Source organism: Poecilia reticulata, chromosome 4 (genome assembly GCF_904066995.2).
Source record: "Poecilia reticulata chromosome 4, P_reticulata-male-v2, whole genome shotgun sequence".
Classification (NCBI taxonomy): domain Eukaryota; kingdom Metazoa; phylum Chordata; class Actinopteri; order Cyprinodontiformes; family Poeciliidae; genus Poecilia; species Poecilia reticulata.
The window spans coordinates 9,292,265-9,308,088 of record NC_088833.1 but is presented as its reverse complement, the minus strand read 5'-3'; the positions used below and the strand labels follow the sequence as shown (position 1 = coordinate 9,308,088).

At 37.1% G+C, this 15,824-nt stretch overlaps 2 protein-coding genes across 4 annotated transcripts; both read left to right on the top strand.

The window, feature by feature from the left end:
- The first annotated feature begins 76 nt into the window (after positions 1-76).
- Positions 77-5,185, top strand: babam1 (BRISC and BRCA1 A complex member 1). Its single transcript, XM_008406548.2, has 9 exons — positions 77-232; positions 1,419-1,872; positions 2,710-2,768; positions 2,852-2,972; positions 3,711-3,789; positions 3,863-3,887; positions 3,989-4,118; positions 4,201-4,287; positions 4,693-5,185. The coding sequence occupies exons 2-9, from the start codon at positions 1,426-1,428 to the stop codon at positions 4,891-4,893; spliced, it is 1,149 nt and encodes a 382-aa protein (XP_008404770.1). The 5' UTR covers positions 77-232; positions 1,419-1,425; the 3' UTR covers positions 4,894-5,185.
- Positions 5,186-8,313: 3,128 nt separating this feature from the next.
- Positions 8,314-14,911, top strand: plvapb (plasmalemma vesicle associated protein b). Of its 3 annotated transcripts, XM_081606175.1 has the most exons (10): positions 8,314-8,402; positions 8,510-8,739; positions 9,491-9,643; positions 10,063-10,126; positions 10,412-10,643; positions 10,731-10,950; positions 11,767-11,916; positions 12,446-12,541; positions 12,721-12,814; positions 13,187-14,911. In XM_081606175.1, the coding sequence occupies exons 2-9, from the start codon at positions 8,536-8,538 to the stop codon at positions 12,772-12,774; spliced, it is 1,173 nt and encodes a 390-aa protein (XP_081462301.1). In that variant the 5' UTR covers positions 8,314-8,402; positions 8,510-8,535; the 3' UTR covers positions 12,775-12,814; positions 13,187-14,911. The 3 variants fall into 3 exon arrangements, with proteins under 3 accessions (XP_081462301.1, XP_008404772.1, XP_081462300.1); XM_008406550.3 differs by having other exon boundaries at positions 8,314-8,739; positions 10,066-10,126; XM_081606174.1 differs by having other exon boundaries at positions 8,314-8,739.
- The last annotated feature ends 913 nt before the right edge of the window (positions 14,912-15,824 follow it).

Here is a 15,824-nt window from a genome sequence, read left to right as displayed (position 1 = left end):
TTGAAGATTATTTTATTGTGCTTCTCCCGGCTGTCTACAAAACGGAACAACTTGAAATTAACCCAAAAACTTCATTACCCACAATGCTGTGAGAACCGGAAGTTCCGGCTGTGTCGTTTCCGAAAAGGAAGTTACCGGTTCAAAACAAACGTTAGCTCATCTTATTTTCTTTAGCACTATATATGACAGTTTGTTGCACATAAAACAACGACGCTCCTTATTTCTGAATAACGTAAGTAGTGTTTTTCCATTTTATATGTGGCGCTTATATACTGAGCTGCTTGTTTATTTTATAGAAGCTAACTTAATGCTAACAGCTAAACTTGTTTTCATGTTATCAAGATTCATTCTGTACAACGTACCTTTTCAGTGTTTGTCAACTCCTAAGATCGCTGTGAAAATGTAAAGATAAAGCTAGTTACATGTTCACTTAGAGAAAAAAATAATTGCCGATTTGGTTGTTCAATCTATTTCTGCAACTGCAGAAATTGTGCTGTGATTTGGTAAAATAAGCCATAATTTAAGCTTTAGGATAAATAAGGTGCATCTGAAAGGTAGAGATGTTTGATTAAAAAGGAAAATATGAGATATAAGTCTGGGATTCATCCAATTTTAAATATTTTGTATGTCTAAATAACTTCAAATATCATTGTAAAGTTTATTTATTTGTGTATTTCATCTCAGAAATTGGAACTCGTGTATCATACAGATTGATTTCACCCAGAGTGATACATCTGAACATTAGCTTATCAGGATTATGGCGTAGAAGTGGATAAAGTAGCCAAAACCTGTACTCAAGTCAGAATAGCATTACTTCAAAATAATATTACTCAAATAGAAATGAAAAAGTATAGAAGCGTCGTTTTTAAAGTTACTCAAATAAATATAATGTAATGTAATACTACTCACCTCCGGTTGCAGCAACTAAAACTTCAGACCAATCTATGACGATTTAGATATTTCATTATCCCAATTTTGAAAAAGAATTTTGAATAGAAATATGTCACATTAATTGAGTTTTCAATTGTGGATTTAAATTAACTGTATTGTGATAACCATCAAAACTAAAACAACTAAATGCTTCAAATAAATCAAGCCTTGTTTACTGAATCTGTGTAATATATGAGTTTCACTTGTGGAATTTAATTGGTGAAATAAACATGCTCAAAATAGAAGTTTAGAGCATGTTTCATCTTCTGAACATATCCCAGAAGATGATCGAGATGTTTGTGAGAACAAAACACAAGATCGACAAACGACACGAGTTTGCTCTGGTTGTCATCAACGATGATTTTATTTTAATTCATTCTTAAATCCTTGTATTGATGTAAGCAGTTTATTAGTTGGTTCTTCATTCATTTTTGAATGCTCCATCTACAGCCGTCCGAACTCATCACCTCCACTTTCTTTGCATCCAGTGTTTCCATGGAGACTCCAGAGCCAGGCCCAGCTGATGGAGAGGAACGTCCAGTGGAGCTGCGACCCCGGACGCGCTCCAACCCCGAAGGTGCCGAGGACCGTCGCAGCAGCACCGGCAGCCTCGGAGGCAACGGGAACCCGACCATTCCTCAGCCTGCAGTGGGCAACCGTGTGGAGGGCGAAGGCGAAGCCTCGACCACTGACAGCCCTCCAAGCTCCGTCACCACAACGGTTTCGGCCTCTACATCTCAGGCCGTGGTTCCCCCTGTGACCGTTTCCATGGCAGCTGGCTCTGGAACAGCAGCCGGCACCACAGCCCAGCTGTCCACTGCAGCTGTGACGGCCAAAGAACGACCGAAGGCCCCTCACCAGCAGCCCGTCCTGAGTACGTCCATTCCTCAACCAGCAGAATACCAGCTGAGAGTTCCCAGAGTCAACTGTCCAGAGAAAGTGGTAAGTCCACCGCAAACAGAAATACTCTCTTATTCAGCAAGTTAAAGTGATCAAGAAAGTAAATCCTCAAGGTTCTGTGTCTACTAAAAAAAAATCTGTAGTGTTTACCTGGCTTTATTAAATAATTTCCTAAGTTATTTAAATCTATCTACAAAAGTAGAAAGGTTTAGTGTTTGTTAACACTGTTTGTTGAGTTGAGCATGAACTTTTCTGGACATGGCATTTTTATTCTTGGGGCAAATTTGAGGTCTTCCTTCTATGGGTGTGCATTTATCATATTGCTCTTTTATTGTCAAATTTTTCATTTTGATTTATTGTTGCCTCAATAAATTTCCATTAATAATGTTAAACAAACGAAAAACATAACTGACGTTATTTTTTTTACTATTTTCTCCACTGTTTGTTCCACAAGAACATGAATAAATATCAGAAAATTTGAAAATATGATCAAATGCAGTTAATATGTGCAGTTTAGTGATATAAATCATATTTCTTTAAGTAAGTGGCCCCCTAAAATGGGAAGAGAAGTATTTGTTTTTGTGGCACTATGATTACTGTGCCATTTCTGCCATACAGTTAACAAAAAAAACTCGTAATAAATCATTTTTTATCATTTTTATCGTTATCACAGTAGTAGCATAAAATATACAGATAAAACTTCCATCTGAATCTTTGATGTTTTATTTAAAGTAAATTACAAGATAATGAAAGTAGCTAATTTTATTATGTCCAGAGAGAATTAAAAGAGGGTGCACTTTCTTTTTGCTGTGATGTAGATTTATACATGACTTCATTTTAATGTTTTCTGTCTTTCCTGCATTGTTTCCCTCTGTACAGATAATCTGTCTAGATCTTTCTGAAGAAATGTCCTTACCAAAGCTGGAGTCTTTTAACGGGTGTGTAAAAACACGGTGGACTGTTTCACTGTTTCATGGCTTTAGAGCGTAACGTTGCGTCATTTCATTGTCTCTCTGTTTAGATCTAAAACAAACGCCTTGAACATATCCCAGAAGATGATCGAGATGTTTGTGAGAACAAAACACAAGATCGACAAACGACACGAGTTTGCTCTGGTTGTCATCAACGATGATGCTCTGTGGGTCGGTACACGAGACGTTCAGAAACTCCTGCTGGACGTTTGACTCATCTTGGTTTAACGTTTTCATTTTTATCTCTAGTTACACAGCAAAACCAAAACCTGAACTTATAAATATGATCTAGTATTTAAATTCAGAAATCCAATCATTTTTACTACTTGTATAGTTCTGTTGTTAACACAAATTGGGAAAGAAGGACAGAAGGAAGGATGGGAGGAGGGAGAGAAGGATGGAAGTAAAAATATAAAGAAGGAAGAATGGAAGGAAAGATGAAAGAAAGAAAGGAGATGTATAAGTAAGAAAGGATGGAATGAAATATAAAAGAGGAAGGATAGAAAGAGAGATAGAAGGAAGAAAGAATAGGAGCGATACAGAAGGAAGGATGGAATCAGAGTTAGAAGGAAAGAGAGTATGTAGTGGAAGCAGTGATAGAAGTAAGAAAGGAAGTGTGGATAGGAGAAAGGAAGGAAGAAAAGGAAAGAAGGACAGAAGGAAGGAAGGGCAGAAGAGTTGGAAGTAAGGAAAGAATGAGCCGGTAAGGAAGAAGGGAAGGAAGGAAGGAATATAGACAATCTCCAGGTCTGGAAATATTCATTTTTGTCCTAGTTTATTTTTTCTTCCTCTTCGAAACACTGCAAAGCAAAAACAATTTCAGCTCATATATTTTTGTTTTTTGTGTTTTTATTTTCTTTATGAACATTTCCCTTCATTATTGTTTTGTTTTGTTTGTTTTTGGTCCAGCTGTCTGGCTTCACGTCTGATCCCAGAGAGCTGTGCAGCTGCCTGTATGACCTGGAGACCAACGTGTGCGAGTCCTTCAGTATCCTTCCATCAAACATTCACCAAAATAGCTTTAATAGTAAAATCAGATTACCCTTAACCTCTACATTTAGACCTGGAAGATCTCCTTAACGTCATGTAAGCTACGTTTATGTTTTTAAAAATTCCTCAGATTTGCTTTAATTGCAAAAATAAAAACTTAAATAAGTTTGTGTTTTAAAATCTTGTGCCTGTTGCAGCCGTCAGAAGATTGAGCTGCCGTCGATGGAGAACGTTCAGACCATCCCGCCTCCCTACGTGGTGCGGACTGTCCTCATCTACAGCCGCCACGCTGGGCCCATGCAGTTCAACCCTTCAGAAGCTCTCAGTGTGAGTCACTGCTCTCTGTGGTGTAGTCAAAGCGTCTGTCTGCTTTATCTTGTGGTGATCAAGTTTTTTATTCCTGCTTCAGAAAATGCTGCAATCTCCATATTTCTTCTTTGATGTTGTTTATTTGCACAACGGGATGGAGGAACAAGGAGATGAGACCAGCTGGAGGGTGAGTGTTTCCTTTAGCTTTTTAAAGAAAATATTACATTTTCTTATTTTCTAAATGTATGTCTAAAGTTTACTGTGAAATCAATGAGGTCAGATTTTACATACAAAACTTGCAGGATGGATGGACAGTAAATAAAATCCCAGAATAAATTGTTCCTTCATTGTCGTCCAGATGTGAAAACTGTTTGGACTAAAAACTAAACCAAAAATACTTGCTAAGTTTTAACGTTTTGCAGTGGGAGAGGGACTCAGACTTAATGTTTATTCAAACTTTAATAAACTGAGACAAATATATTATCAGGTCTACTCTACTTCTTTCATTCCTTTGTATTTGTGAGATCTCTTAAAAGTCAAGTCGATCAGTAGTTCTTTGACCATCTTTTAAAGTGTTTCTTTGGTTTCCCAGGAGACCTACACTTCGTTCTGTACCCTGGACTGCAAAGGCATGTGTTATCGCTTCGAGGTTTCCCTGAGTGGACCCGCCATCGAGCTGCACAACTGCATGGCCAAACTGCTGGCTCACCCTCTGCAGAGGCCGTTCCAGAGCCACGCGTCCTACAGCCTGCTGGAGGGGGACGACACCCCGGACACGGAGGCTACAGTGTAAAACGGACAAAATAAAACGGCAACGCTTATCTGTGAAATCGACACATGCTGCAGATTCAACAGAACTTTTTATTTTTTATCTGAAGGCACAATGTCACTGTTATGTTTTTCTTTGGTTTTGAACAAACGTTGTGAGAATATCTGGGAAATGAGGGTTTCAAGAAGTCACTGATTGTAAACAAACTGTTCTGTTACGTGGTGAAAATCACTTGAACTGTCCTGGTAATGAGGGAGTAGATGATGAGAGTTCAAATAAATAAAAAATAACCTAATAAAGAGTGGAAGTTGCAGTAGTTAAAGCTTCGGGTTTTGCAAAGATCACTTTCATATTTGCCTTTTTGCTTCTGAATGTAATGAATTTGAAAGTTTGATTATTTACAAGCAAAACAACATTCTGACGGTGTATTTTAATTTTGAGAGACGGCATGTCAACAAAGAACCATAAAACACACATTAAATAAAAGTTGCAGATTAATTTTTATGTCAGGATTTGATCACCCAGAAAAATGTGAGTTATAAATTATTAGAAAATGTTTCTTTTAGCTTGTCAGCAGGTTTGGGTTATCTTTTTTCCTCAAGACTTTCTGATTCAACGCCAGAGATTAGCTTTATCTAAATGTTTTCCTTCCTTAGCTGCTCCTTTGTTTCCATGCTGGAATGTTTTCTGGGGGCTAAATACTGCCAGAGCTTTTTATCTGGCCCTCTACACTCCAGCAGGACTCATAAATAGAACCTTCATCAGATTAAAGTTGTTTTTATCTGTATAATAGTGAATTTAGACTTTCAAAAACATTGGGTTTAAGTGACTACCTCCCGCCTGCAGGTGGCAGTATTTCTTACTCCTACTACACTTCTGCCTCAGCTTTACTTAAGTTGTAGTCCGTGATCGATATGCCGAGTAAAAAATGCCATCAGCACAAATAAGAGCAAATTTCTATCCAATATTCCTAAATTAGCCTCACAAATCTGAGAATTAGATTTTTAAAAATATCTAAAATCACAAAATCCTGGATGTGAAAACATGTTCAAAACTTTAATTTTAAGAAGTACTTATCAAATAGGGAGACGGCTATTAATGTTTTAACAGTTTGCTAATAGATTTTATCAAAAGGCACTTTGAGAAAATGTATTTTCTTGACAAGGCCCAAAATGAAGTTTGACATCCCTGATTTGCAGTTCAGAATATGGCCGGTTTTGTTCACTTCATCGCTGTTGTACGTCACACAATGTACCGTGTAGGAAGGCTACACAAACACATTGATGGCTTTACCTGAAATGTAGCTTTACTCACAAAAAACCCTGCACGTATAAACTTTATTGGTTATATTGAAAAGGCATATTAAATCATATTGATATTTTAAATTGTTTAGCTGGTTTGGCCAGCAGATGGCAGCAGTGAAATACCTGCAGCTCAGACAGAAAGTCCCAGCGTGTTCTGCTGTCTGAACAGAATTTAGTTCATATCTTCTAAATCCAACAAATGACATCCTGAACACATATCTTGGTGGATTCCTATGTTGTCAAGAAATCTGGAAAAGTTGTTTGAATTTCCATATTTTATTTTAGCTTGTTATAAAACACAAAAATCTGAATTATCTAGAAAATGCAAAGCAATTTTTGATATTGCAAAAATTGCAATATCAATTTTTATAATAACCGGTTATTATAAAACCGGTTATTATAACTGGCTTTATAATAACCAGTTTTAATAGAAACTGGTTATTATATTTAGATAACCAGTTTTAAAGTTTCAATCTAAAAACTAAATACAGAAATGACTTTTTCAGGGATTTTCATGGACAGATAATTTGCAGATTATTTGTCTCATACTGTCACAACATAGTGATAGTTTTAACAAATACGCTAGATTTTATTTTATGTTTCCATCATTTTCTTGGGCCACAAGCACTTTTGACTCAGTTTTGAACACCTCTGCATCAGATAGTGAAAATGTGTCACTTATACATCTATTGCCTGAACAATTCTTCAGTGCTTGAGATATATCTTCCTGTCCGATTGGCCGGTTGTCTCAAAAGGTGTCAGTCTCCAACTGTTTGACTTCCTGCCTTTGTTCAGAGGTCATCATCCTGCGCTGCCGCTCCATCTTCATAAATGAGTCTTTTCCATTTGAAGGAAGGCTGTCAGACATACGTGGGCAAGCAGGAAAACGTAACCTGGTGCTCGGAGAACCTTTGGCCCGTCACAGTATTCCCAGCAGCCCGTTGTGTGCCTCACGTCATCGGCTCTGATAACGGCTTGGGTGGAATGGAGAGCGCCCAGAGGGAGACTGTTATTCCCTCAGCTCTGAAGAGTGACAGCTACCTATTGTTTCAGTTCTCTCGGTCCTCCTCTGCCATGACTCCTTTCCGCGCAGGCTCAGGACAGGATGTGGTGGAAATTTTTTCTGTATTTGTTTGGCTTTTTCTGCTTTAGTTCTTAACATGTTGCACATTGTTCGTCCTTCACCAGGGAATAGGATGAGGAATTCTGCTCCTGCTATATTTAAAAGTGGCACGGATTGGTAATGCTTCCTGCTTTCTGGACTCACACAATTGGAAGTTTACTAAATATCTCCACATTATTTGTCAAAAACTTGCTCTACTCTGTTCTCCAAATACAATTTTATTCCAGTTAGATAATCTACTGTACATAATTTACATACACAGCATGCTTTAGAGCGGAAATGATTAATGATGATGAATCGATTATTTAAACAATTCGTCATCTGTTCTAGTAATTGATTGTTAATTGGAGTATATGGACTCAAAAAAGGCCATTTGCTGAGACAACAACACCATCTGAGCAGTAATTAAGCAAACACTGAATATTGACCTCTCAGAGGACAGCTAAATGGGGTGAAAGGTCAGAGGTGAAGGTACTCTGTTCACAATAAAACCAAACTGCAGTCAAACAGTTCATGACTGCATGCTGATAAAAAAGCTTTTGTCCAATTATCTGCTGGTAAAAAGTGAAAAAAATCCTGAAAATACATGATTTTAAAAGTCACATTTTTAATAAATATGGCGTCAGAAAAAATATGAACATTGAACCAAAGGAGGGTAGACAGTACTGAAGGAAGAGTAGGACTCGTTTTACATATTTTTACTCAAATAAAAGTAATGGTAGAAAATATTATGTTTCTACAGATTTTTAGCTAGATATTAATCATATATACTGTCTTAAAAATCTGGATTTCACTCATATTTAGTTGATGTCAAACAGCTGTGGGGGAAAATATACAGTAAACCATCCCGTCATAAAACCTGTGGAGATTTTTGTCATTATTATTCAAGTTTCTGTGACAATATATTGTCTTCAGTTGCATGGAAAGTTTTTGCTGGTCATTCAGGAAGTGGAGAGGAGGGGGCGTGCAGGACGAACCCTTTATAAACCTGATCCCTTCACACTCATTAGGCTCCCTGTTCACCACCTCATCATTTCAGCATCTTCAACGACAAACAGCAAAACCAAGGATTAAAAAAAAAACAAAAAAAACTCAACTTCTACTTGGTAAACGTCTGCTTTTTCTTTGCAGAGAAGATCAAGTCTGAAGAATTAAAAAAAAAAAATTTTCTTTGACATCGAATAATTTCTGTTAATATTATCACAAAAACCAGCTGCAGCCATTTCACCACCAGCTGCCATGTACAGCTCCAGCTGCTCCCGGGTCAAGCTCGGCCCAGAGGCCCGGCAGCCGCTGTACAGAAACAAAGGGAAGAGCTGCGGCTACTACATGAGGATCGTTTTCTTCTTTTCATCCCTCATCCAGTCGCTCATCATCGTCAGCCTGGTGCTCCTGCTCATCTACGGACAGCCAGAAAAGTCTGCAGAGGAGGAGAGGGTCAAGGTTAGTGATTTCCTTGACGACTGCATACTCATAAAGTAACTTTTATCAGATTGTCTGATGAAAAAAATTCTACGAATGCATAATTTTAAAGGACTATGCCACATTTTTTCAGTTAAAGAAAACACAAACATTGAACAAGGCGACAGCAAAGTACCCAAAAATTTTACTCAAGTAAGAGTAGCACTACTTCAACACATTTTACTCAAGTAAAAGTAAAAAGAAATCACTCAACTAAGAGTGAAAAAGTATTTGGTAAAAGGCTACTCAAGTAATAAGTAACTGATCAAAACATCAATTTATCAGACAGACAAAATATAACTTTTTTTGGAAACTTTGGTATTTCATATGTAATTATACATATGATTACAAAATAAGGAAAAAATATTGTCGATTACAATTTATTTCAACATAAAACTTTAACAAAAGCTGCCTGTTTGTGTCTGTCTGGTGAATTTTTTGGTTCTTCATTCAGTGAAGTTATTTACAGTGGAGAAGAGTATCCAGAAATTTTACAATACTTCATAAAAATCTACTCAAGTAAAAGTAAAAAGTACATATTTTATTATTTTTTAAATTTAATCTTTACTTAACAATGAATGATCATTGTTCAGAAAACATTAAAACACCCTACAGCTTAATGAAAATACTCCTAAAAGTTAATTTTTCCATAAAGTTTCTCAAGTAAATGTGAGTAAATGAATATCCAACTCTGCATTGAACTATCGCTGATTCTTCATCATGTATTGTGCAGAAGCTGGAGCTGGAATTTAACAAGCTGAGCGCAGACAACATGAACCTGACAAAGCAGAAAGTCGAGCTTGGAGCAAAGCTTGCTGCTAGTTTGGCTGAGAAAGCGGCTCTGCAGAAAGAGATGGCGAACCTCACAAAATTCAGATCCAACACTGTAAGTACAGAGAATAAACAAGAGGAAGCTGCATTTTTCTCTGTCAAGTTGCAGAACTGCTCTGATGCATTTTGTCAAGATCATCTCATCATTCCCATCCTCACGTTCATTTCTGTTTTTTAATGGTACTTCTGTGGAAAAGGATTAGAGTCACTCAGAAAATTAATTCTGGCATTTTCCCTCAAATTTCTGACTTGATCTCAGAAGATGAAAGTCAGAAATCTTAGAAAAAAGTTAAAAATCAGTCAGAATTATTTTCTTTTTCTAATTTCAGTGGCGGCCGAAACGCTCTTCTGTACATTTTTGCTGCTTCTCTATTGGTCATCTTTGTAATAATAGAAATGAAAACCTATTCATTATCTAATTCACCTTCTTTTATGTCTTTTTTGGGTTTTTTTAAATGGGCAAACCTTGAAAAGCAGAGATTCAGCCCTCAGTTTCCCATGCGCTGTCCTCCCTGTCTTCCACCACCTACATATATCCGTAAGTCCAACACTGCATAAACATCTCTCAGAGTAACCAACAACTTCAGCTGTGACTGAAGCATTCAGAGTTCATAAGCAGTCCCAAGATGCTTGTATGGGTTTAACTTTTCAAGTTTTCCAGGACTGAATAAGAATGTAATATGGATTCATTGCAAGTGATTGTCCTGCAAATATAACTTATGTCTACTAGACTGACTAAAGCATGTAGAAATTGTGCAAAACCGAATTCTGGTTGTTAGATTTGATTTTCTTGTGACACAAACCTTCCATCTGAATCCTGCAGATATTGCAAAGTGTCAGGAACGCGTCCAAAATGAGACAGCACTTGTTAAATCAAACGCCAATCAGGTGGTTCACAATCTGTTGTCCGAGAGGGACAACGCCTTCAGAGATCGAGACAACGCCATCAGAGATCGAGACAACGGCTTCAGAGATCGAGACGTCCATCTCACGGAGGCCAGGAAGCTGCGCAGAGATAAGGATCTCCTGGAGGAGAAGCTCACCGCCTACAAAAGGTGCCGTCCTTCTGTCTGTCTGTCCAGATGGTGCATTTGATTTAAAATGTAAAGAACAATCTAATGGCGGCTTTTCTTTCAAATCAGGAAGTGCAAAGAAGACTTTGTTCAGGCTCTGAGTGGGGTCCAGACTGTGACCACCACGTTTTTGAATAAGATCGACAACCTGTTCCCTCACTCGCTGACGTTCCACCTCACCTGCAAGAGCCAGAGAGAACAGCTGGAGACGATAAAAAGCAACTGCACCAACCTGTCCAGGGAAGTGGAGAACAAGTTGCAGCCGTATCTGGACCACGTGGGCGAGACGGTGCGTGAATGCAGACTGCTTTACCCCAAAAGCATAAAGAGATTGAAAAAATCAACATCATTTCAGCCTTAAAAACATCCAATGCTGCAGCAATGTGACAATTTCTCCTGGTTTTGGTGAAAGTGAAGTTTTTTCTGTAGTTTAGTAAAGCAGAATGAGTTTTGCATCAAGTTTGGTTGCCTCATGGTTTCATGTAGCATTTGCAACTTTAGATCGTTTAAAAATCTAAATAAAGACAAAAAAATCACATCATAACACCAAAAAGAAGAATTATAATAAACAATTTTACCAAATAATAAGTTAATACCATAGGGAATCATATTATCTGCACAGCATTAAACCTCACAGGTAATAACCTCGGTCAAATCAACCCTGAAACTTTCCCTCAACACGTTTCTTCCTAAAATCCCCTGGAAAAAACAAGCTGAGCAGGAAACCCATTTCTCCAGGGAGGAAGTTTACTCACGGCATCATTCCTGATAAATCCAGCTAAAGAGACAGATGTCCTGTGAGGCAAACCCGAGGTCAACACCGAGGTGAAGCTGTCCGCCCTGCTGATGCAGCAGGACAAAAGACTAAACTTATCTTAAGCAACAACACGTCGCTGTTAATCTTTAAAAAGCTCCAAAGGACAAGCAGAAAGCTTCGCCTTTACATGATTTATTTTAGTTTCTTCACCTGAAAAACTTTAGCTTTTCCTTTCAGAGTTCAGTTAAACCAACCCGTGTGCCCCCGACCTAGATAAACTAAGGAAGGAAATGAAATATTCATTAAACTTTTTGTCTTTTAAAGAGAAATTATGACTTTATCCTGCAGATGACTGAGATTCAATGGCGCTCCAGTCAACTAGAGGTGCAAAACTCGGATCTGACCTCCAAACTGCAGCAGTGTGAAGACAAACACAAGGCGGCAGTCGCTAAAGCTACCACGGATTTAGACGAGAAGCAAAAGTTTCATGATCAACAGGTGGGTCCTGGAGCAAAGCTCTGAGAAAAGCCGTTTTCTTCAGTGACAAAGTTTAAAGCTGCAGTAACTTTTACAAAAATATGATTTTTACATGACTGTTAAAACTAGTAGGAGACATATTTTCCCAGATAATCTTCTACTATAGTCGTATGAAGAAATGCACTGCACTTGGTCAAAAACAACCAATCAGAGCCAGGAGGAGGGACTTAGCTCTGTCAATCATTCTTGTGTGTGCGCTGCTAAATGTGCTAAAGGTGGAGAAACAAATGTCACAGAAAAAACGTTTATCTGCTGTCGTCGGTGGTCATGCTAACTGGTCTGAGCTGATGGGGAGAAGCTGAGCAGAGAGCAAGGGGGAGAGGCTGTGAGCGGCGCGTACACAAGGGTGATTGACACTATCCTGTCACGATGTAATGATAACTTTAACAAATAGATAAAAAACATGTTTTATAAAAGTTACATACTGCAGCTTTAATGAATGAATTAAAAATGCATTTTTTGTTTTAAATTGGTGCATCTTTTGTTTTAGTTAACGACATTACTGAAAGAGAAACTCCAGCAGGAGCAACAACTGGCCCAGAAAGACACAGAGATTCAGGCGCTGCATCAAATGCTGCCCAGCAAGGTAGGATACAGAGGAACAATCTCTAGAAACATAAGCAATTGATTCACATATTATATGTGGAGCGTCCAGATTTAAGAATTTTGGTAAGGCAAAAGCATTTCTGAGTAAAACTTCGCTGTGAGGCAGTAAATGCTCGATCTGTGGTTAAACAATAATTAAATCATTTAATCTTTTCACAGGCTGGCCCACCAAACGCTGCTTTCCTGCAGACTATGCCTCAGCAGGGCAGGTAGGCTGCTACCAACATGTCTGACGTGACGCAGACCTGAAGAGGTGAGCTCCTGCCCTGAAACCTTCCTGATTAACCTTCACATCAAACCTTCATTCAATCTTTTCCATGTTTTCATTTTGCTTGACAGGGAGAGATAAAATTGACGTCATTTTGCTCGTCATTTTGCTTCATTAATCCTCTAACAAGCAGGAGTTTGTGCTCATACTTAAACTTATTTTACTGCATCAATAATGCAAGTAATCCCATTTTTCAGCAGCAACAAACAGTTGCTGCTCATCGTTTAGAGTAAAACTGGAGTTTAGCCAATAATATTGTAAATTAAAAGACTTGACTGTCTAGTCTATATTTCTTCTGCTCTTGCATGTGTATTGAACATGTGTTAATAAATGTTTTTTTTTGTTTATATCTTTCAGGTTGGTTGATATGAGTCGTGAATCCATCTATTACCTGTAGCATCGATTTCCAAAGAACAGAAAACCCACAGCAACTTCGACTGTGAACTTTCAACTGACATGTTTATGTTACTATTGTTAAGGAATTTGACAAAACCTGTAAATATCATTGGCATGACAAAAATACACCTTCCTACATTTTCAGTACTTTGCAGAACATACTAAACACGATCAGATGTTAAATTATTTTAGTCTAACCTTAAATGTAGATAAAAGTGCAACAATTTCCTGGTTGAACCAAAGAAAGTAGAAATGTTCTTCCATGAGATGTAAGAATGAAGTTAGCACCAAGCTATTGCTATTTAAAGGGGCAGAACTCTTTTCATTTTATAGCAAAATCAATCAATCTTCAGTCGTTTCAAAAAGGGTTTACATGTCAAAATATCTTCAAAAAATTGGACTTCACAATTCAACATGTTGAAATTGGGCCTCTGCCTCTTTAAGAAGCTTCTGCTCTTTCTGACTCTCCGCCTTCAACAACAACATTTCTCCATCTATAATCATTTTCAGGAGCGTTGCAATGAGAAATAGTTTTTATAGCTTAGCAGATTCACAGTTCCAACAAGTGTTAGCTAATACTTGCTGCTGGGTTACTCCATTTTACATAAAAGTAATTGATTGATTGATCATCAGTAAGTGTGATTGCATTTATAAAGACAGGACTTCAGCCAGGTTCTGGTCCAGTTTGTTAACATAATGTAAAAAACCCCCAGAGGGATACAGGTGTAAATATTTTTCTTGTGTGTCGCTCACAAACTAAAAATGAACTCTGACTCACTCCGAAGCAGGTTTGCCCTCTTATTGTCTCAGTGGTCGTAAAAATGCAACAAAGACTCGAGACGAGGACACATAGAGCCGCTGTTTTGTCTTCTACAAGCTAAAATAGCAACATTCATGTTTCCTCGTAATTCATGAGCAGTTTGCACGAAAACACATCATCACGTCTGGAGTTAGCTGCTCTATTTCTATTTTTGTTTTTAGGGCGAGCTTAAAAATAGGTCAAATCTATCTGCTGTCTGTTTTATGGCTTATTTTATAGTTTTAGTAACTATTATAGGAACCGTTCTTTAGCTTTACAGCTTCCTTTTCCTTCCAGAAGTCAACAGCACAAAGGTTTCTGTTGCTGGAAATAGATGCAGGTCTTTTTTTTTTTTTTTTTTTTTTTACGATTATTAGAGGTCCATTTTGGTACACATCAAAAAGGGAAAAAATAGAAACATTGTAAAAGGAAAATTTACTCCTCAAGTTCAGGATCAGGTTGAATTCTCCTCAAAGCTTGTGTAAATATTGTACAGATTATTCATGCTGGTGATTAAAATTATACATTTATTCTTCTTAAACTGCATTTTTCTTGCTTTATTATAGTGAATTTACATTAAACTATTTTCCCTTTACCAACACATCTATGCAAATATACACCTTCTGCTTAACTTTGAGGCACCTATAATAATGACTTAAATTTATCTTTGAAATTTATGATTTATTTTGAACTTTGAGTTTAAGCAACCCGATTGCTCTGAAATATGTGAATAAATTGTGTTTTTATATTACATATGGTTTGTTGAAGTTAAATAAGTTTGTTCTCCTGCCACCAAATGAAAAAGCTACTAGTTAATCTGTTTCTAAGTAAAGAAAAATGAACCAGTGATGTTGTTAGATATGTAAATAAAAACTGTTTTGACTTGACTATCCTGCGTTTGTGTGTAACTTTAGGTACAAAAATCTCTTATTTTCTCACAGGAAATTCAACAGACATCACTCAATGGAAAAGGAGTATTAGTTGTAAAATACTAATTTTTCAGCTTTTATTCATATGTTTTGTTTTAGGTGATGAGTTAGAAACATGTCAGAGTAGGAGCAATTATGGAACAATAAGCTAATCTGCACGTGGAAGAAAAGGATTTGGTCCAATGAGAACAAAATTGTAACTTTTTGATTGCAAAAGGAAACAAAACATCTTTCTCAGTTTCATCAGATCCAACTGAGCCTGAACTATTCACCAAATAATCAGCAGAAATGAGTAAATCTGGTAGAAACATCCCAGAAACCATGCAGCAGTGGTCGAAGTGAATGCTGGTTAGAGAAAGCATGAATCATGAGAGCTGATTACAAATGCACTCCACACTTTACAGATTTTTATTTGGAAAGGTTGAAAACTGTGCATTGTTTTACTTTCATTCCACAGTCACTACTTCATGTTCATTCACGTTTGTACATGTTTGTCTTTTCTTATGGATGTGACTTATTTTTACTTTTATTATCAATGTTGACCGTAAATTACTCTTAGATTTCAGTGTAGCTATAGATTAAAATCTGTCATAAATCATAGATCATGTGTGTCTTGATGTTAATTGTTTTTTTTTAATCCCTTCCATCAACTTGCTAGGAGACAATAGATGAGAATTAGCCTCTCTGGCTAAATCTGGGATATTTACATGTATTCATGTTGATTAATATTTTCCCCTTTATGAAAATAAAATTAATCTGAAATTTATTACAAGAAATGTCCAAGGAAATACTTTTGGAAAAAAGTGTAATCCCTTAATCCTAACTTTTTAAAACATATTGTGTAATTAGATTAATTACAAATTAGCATGTT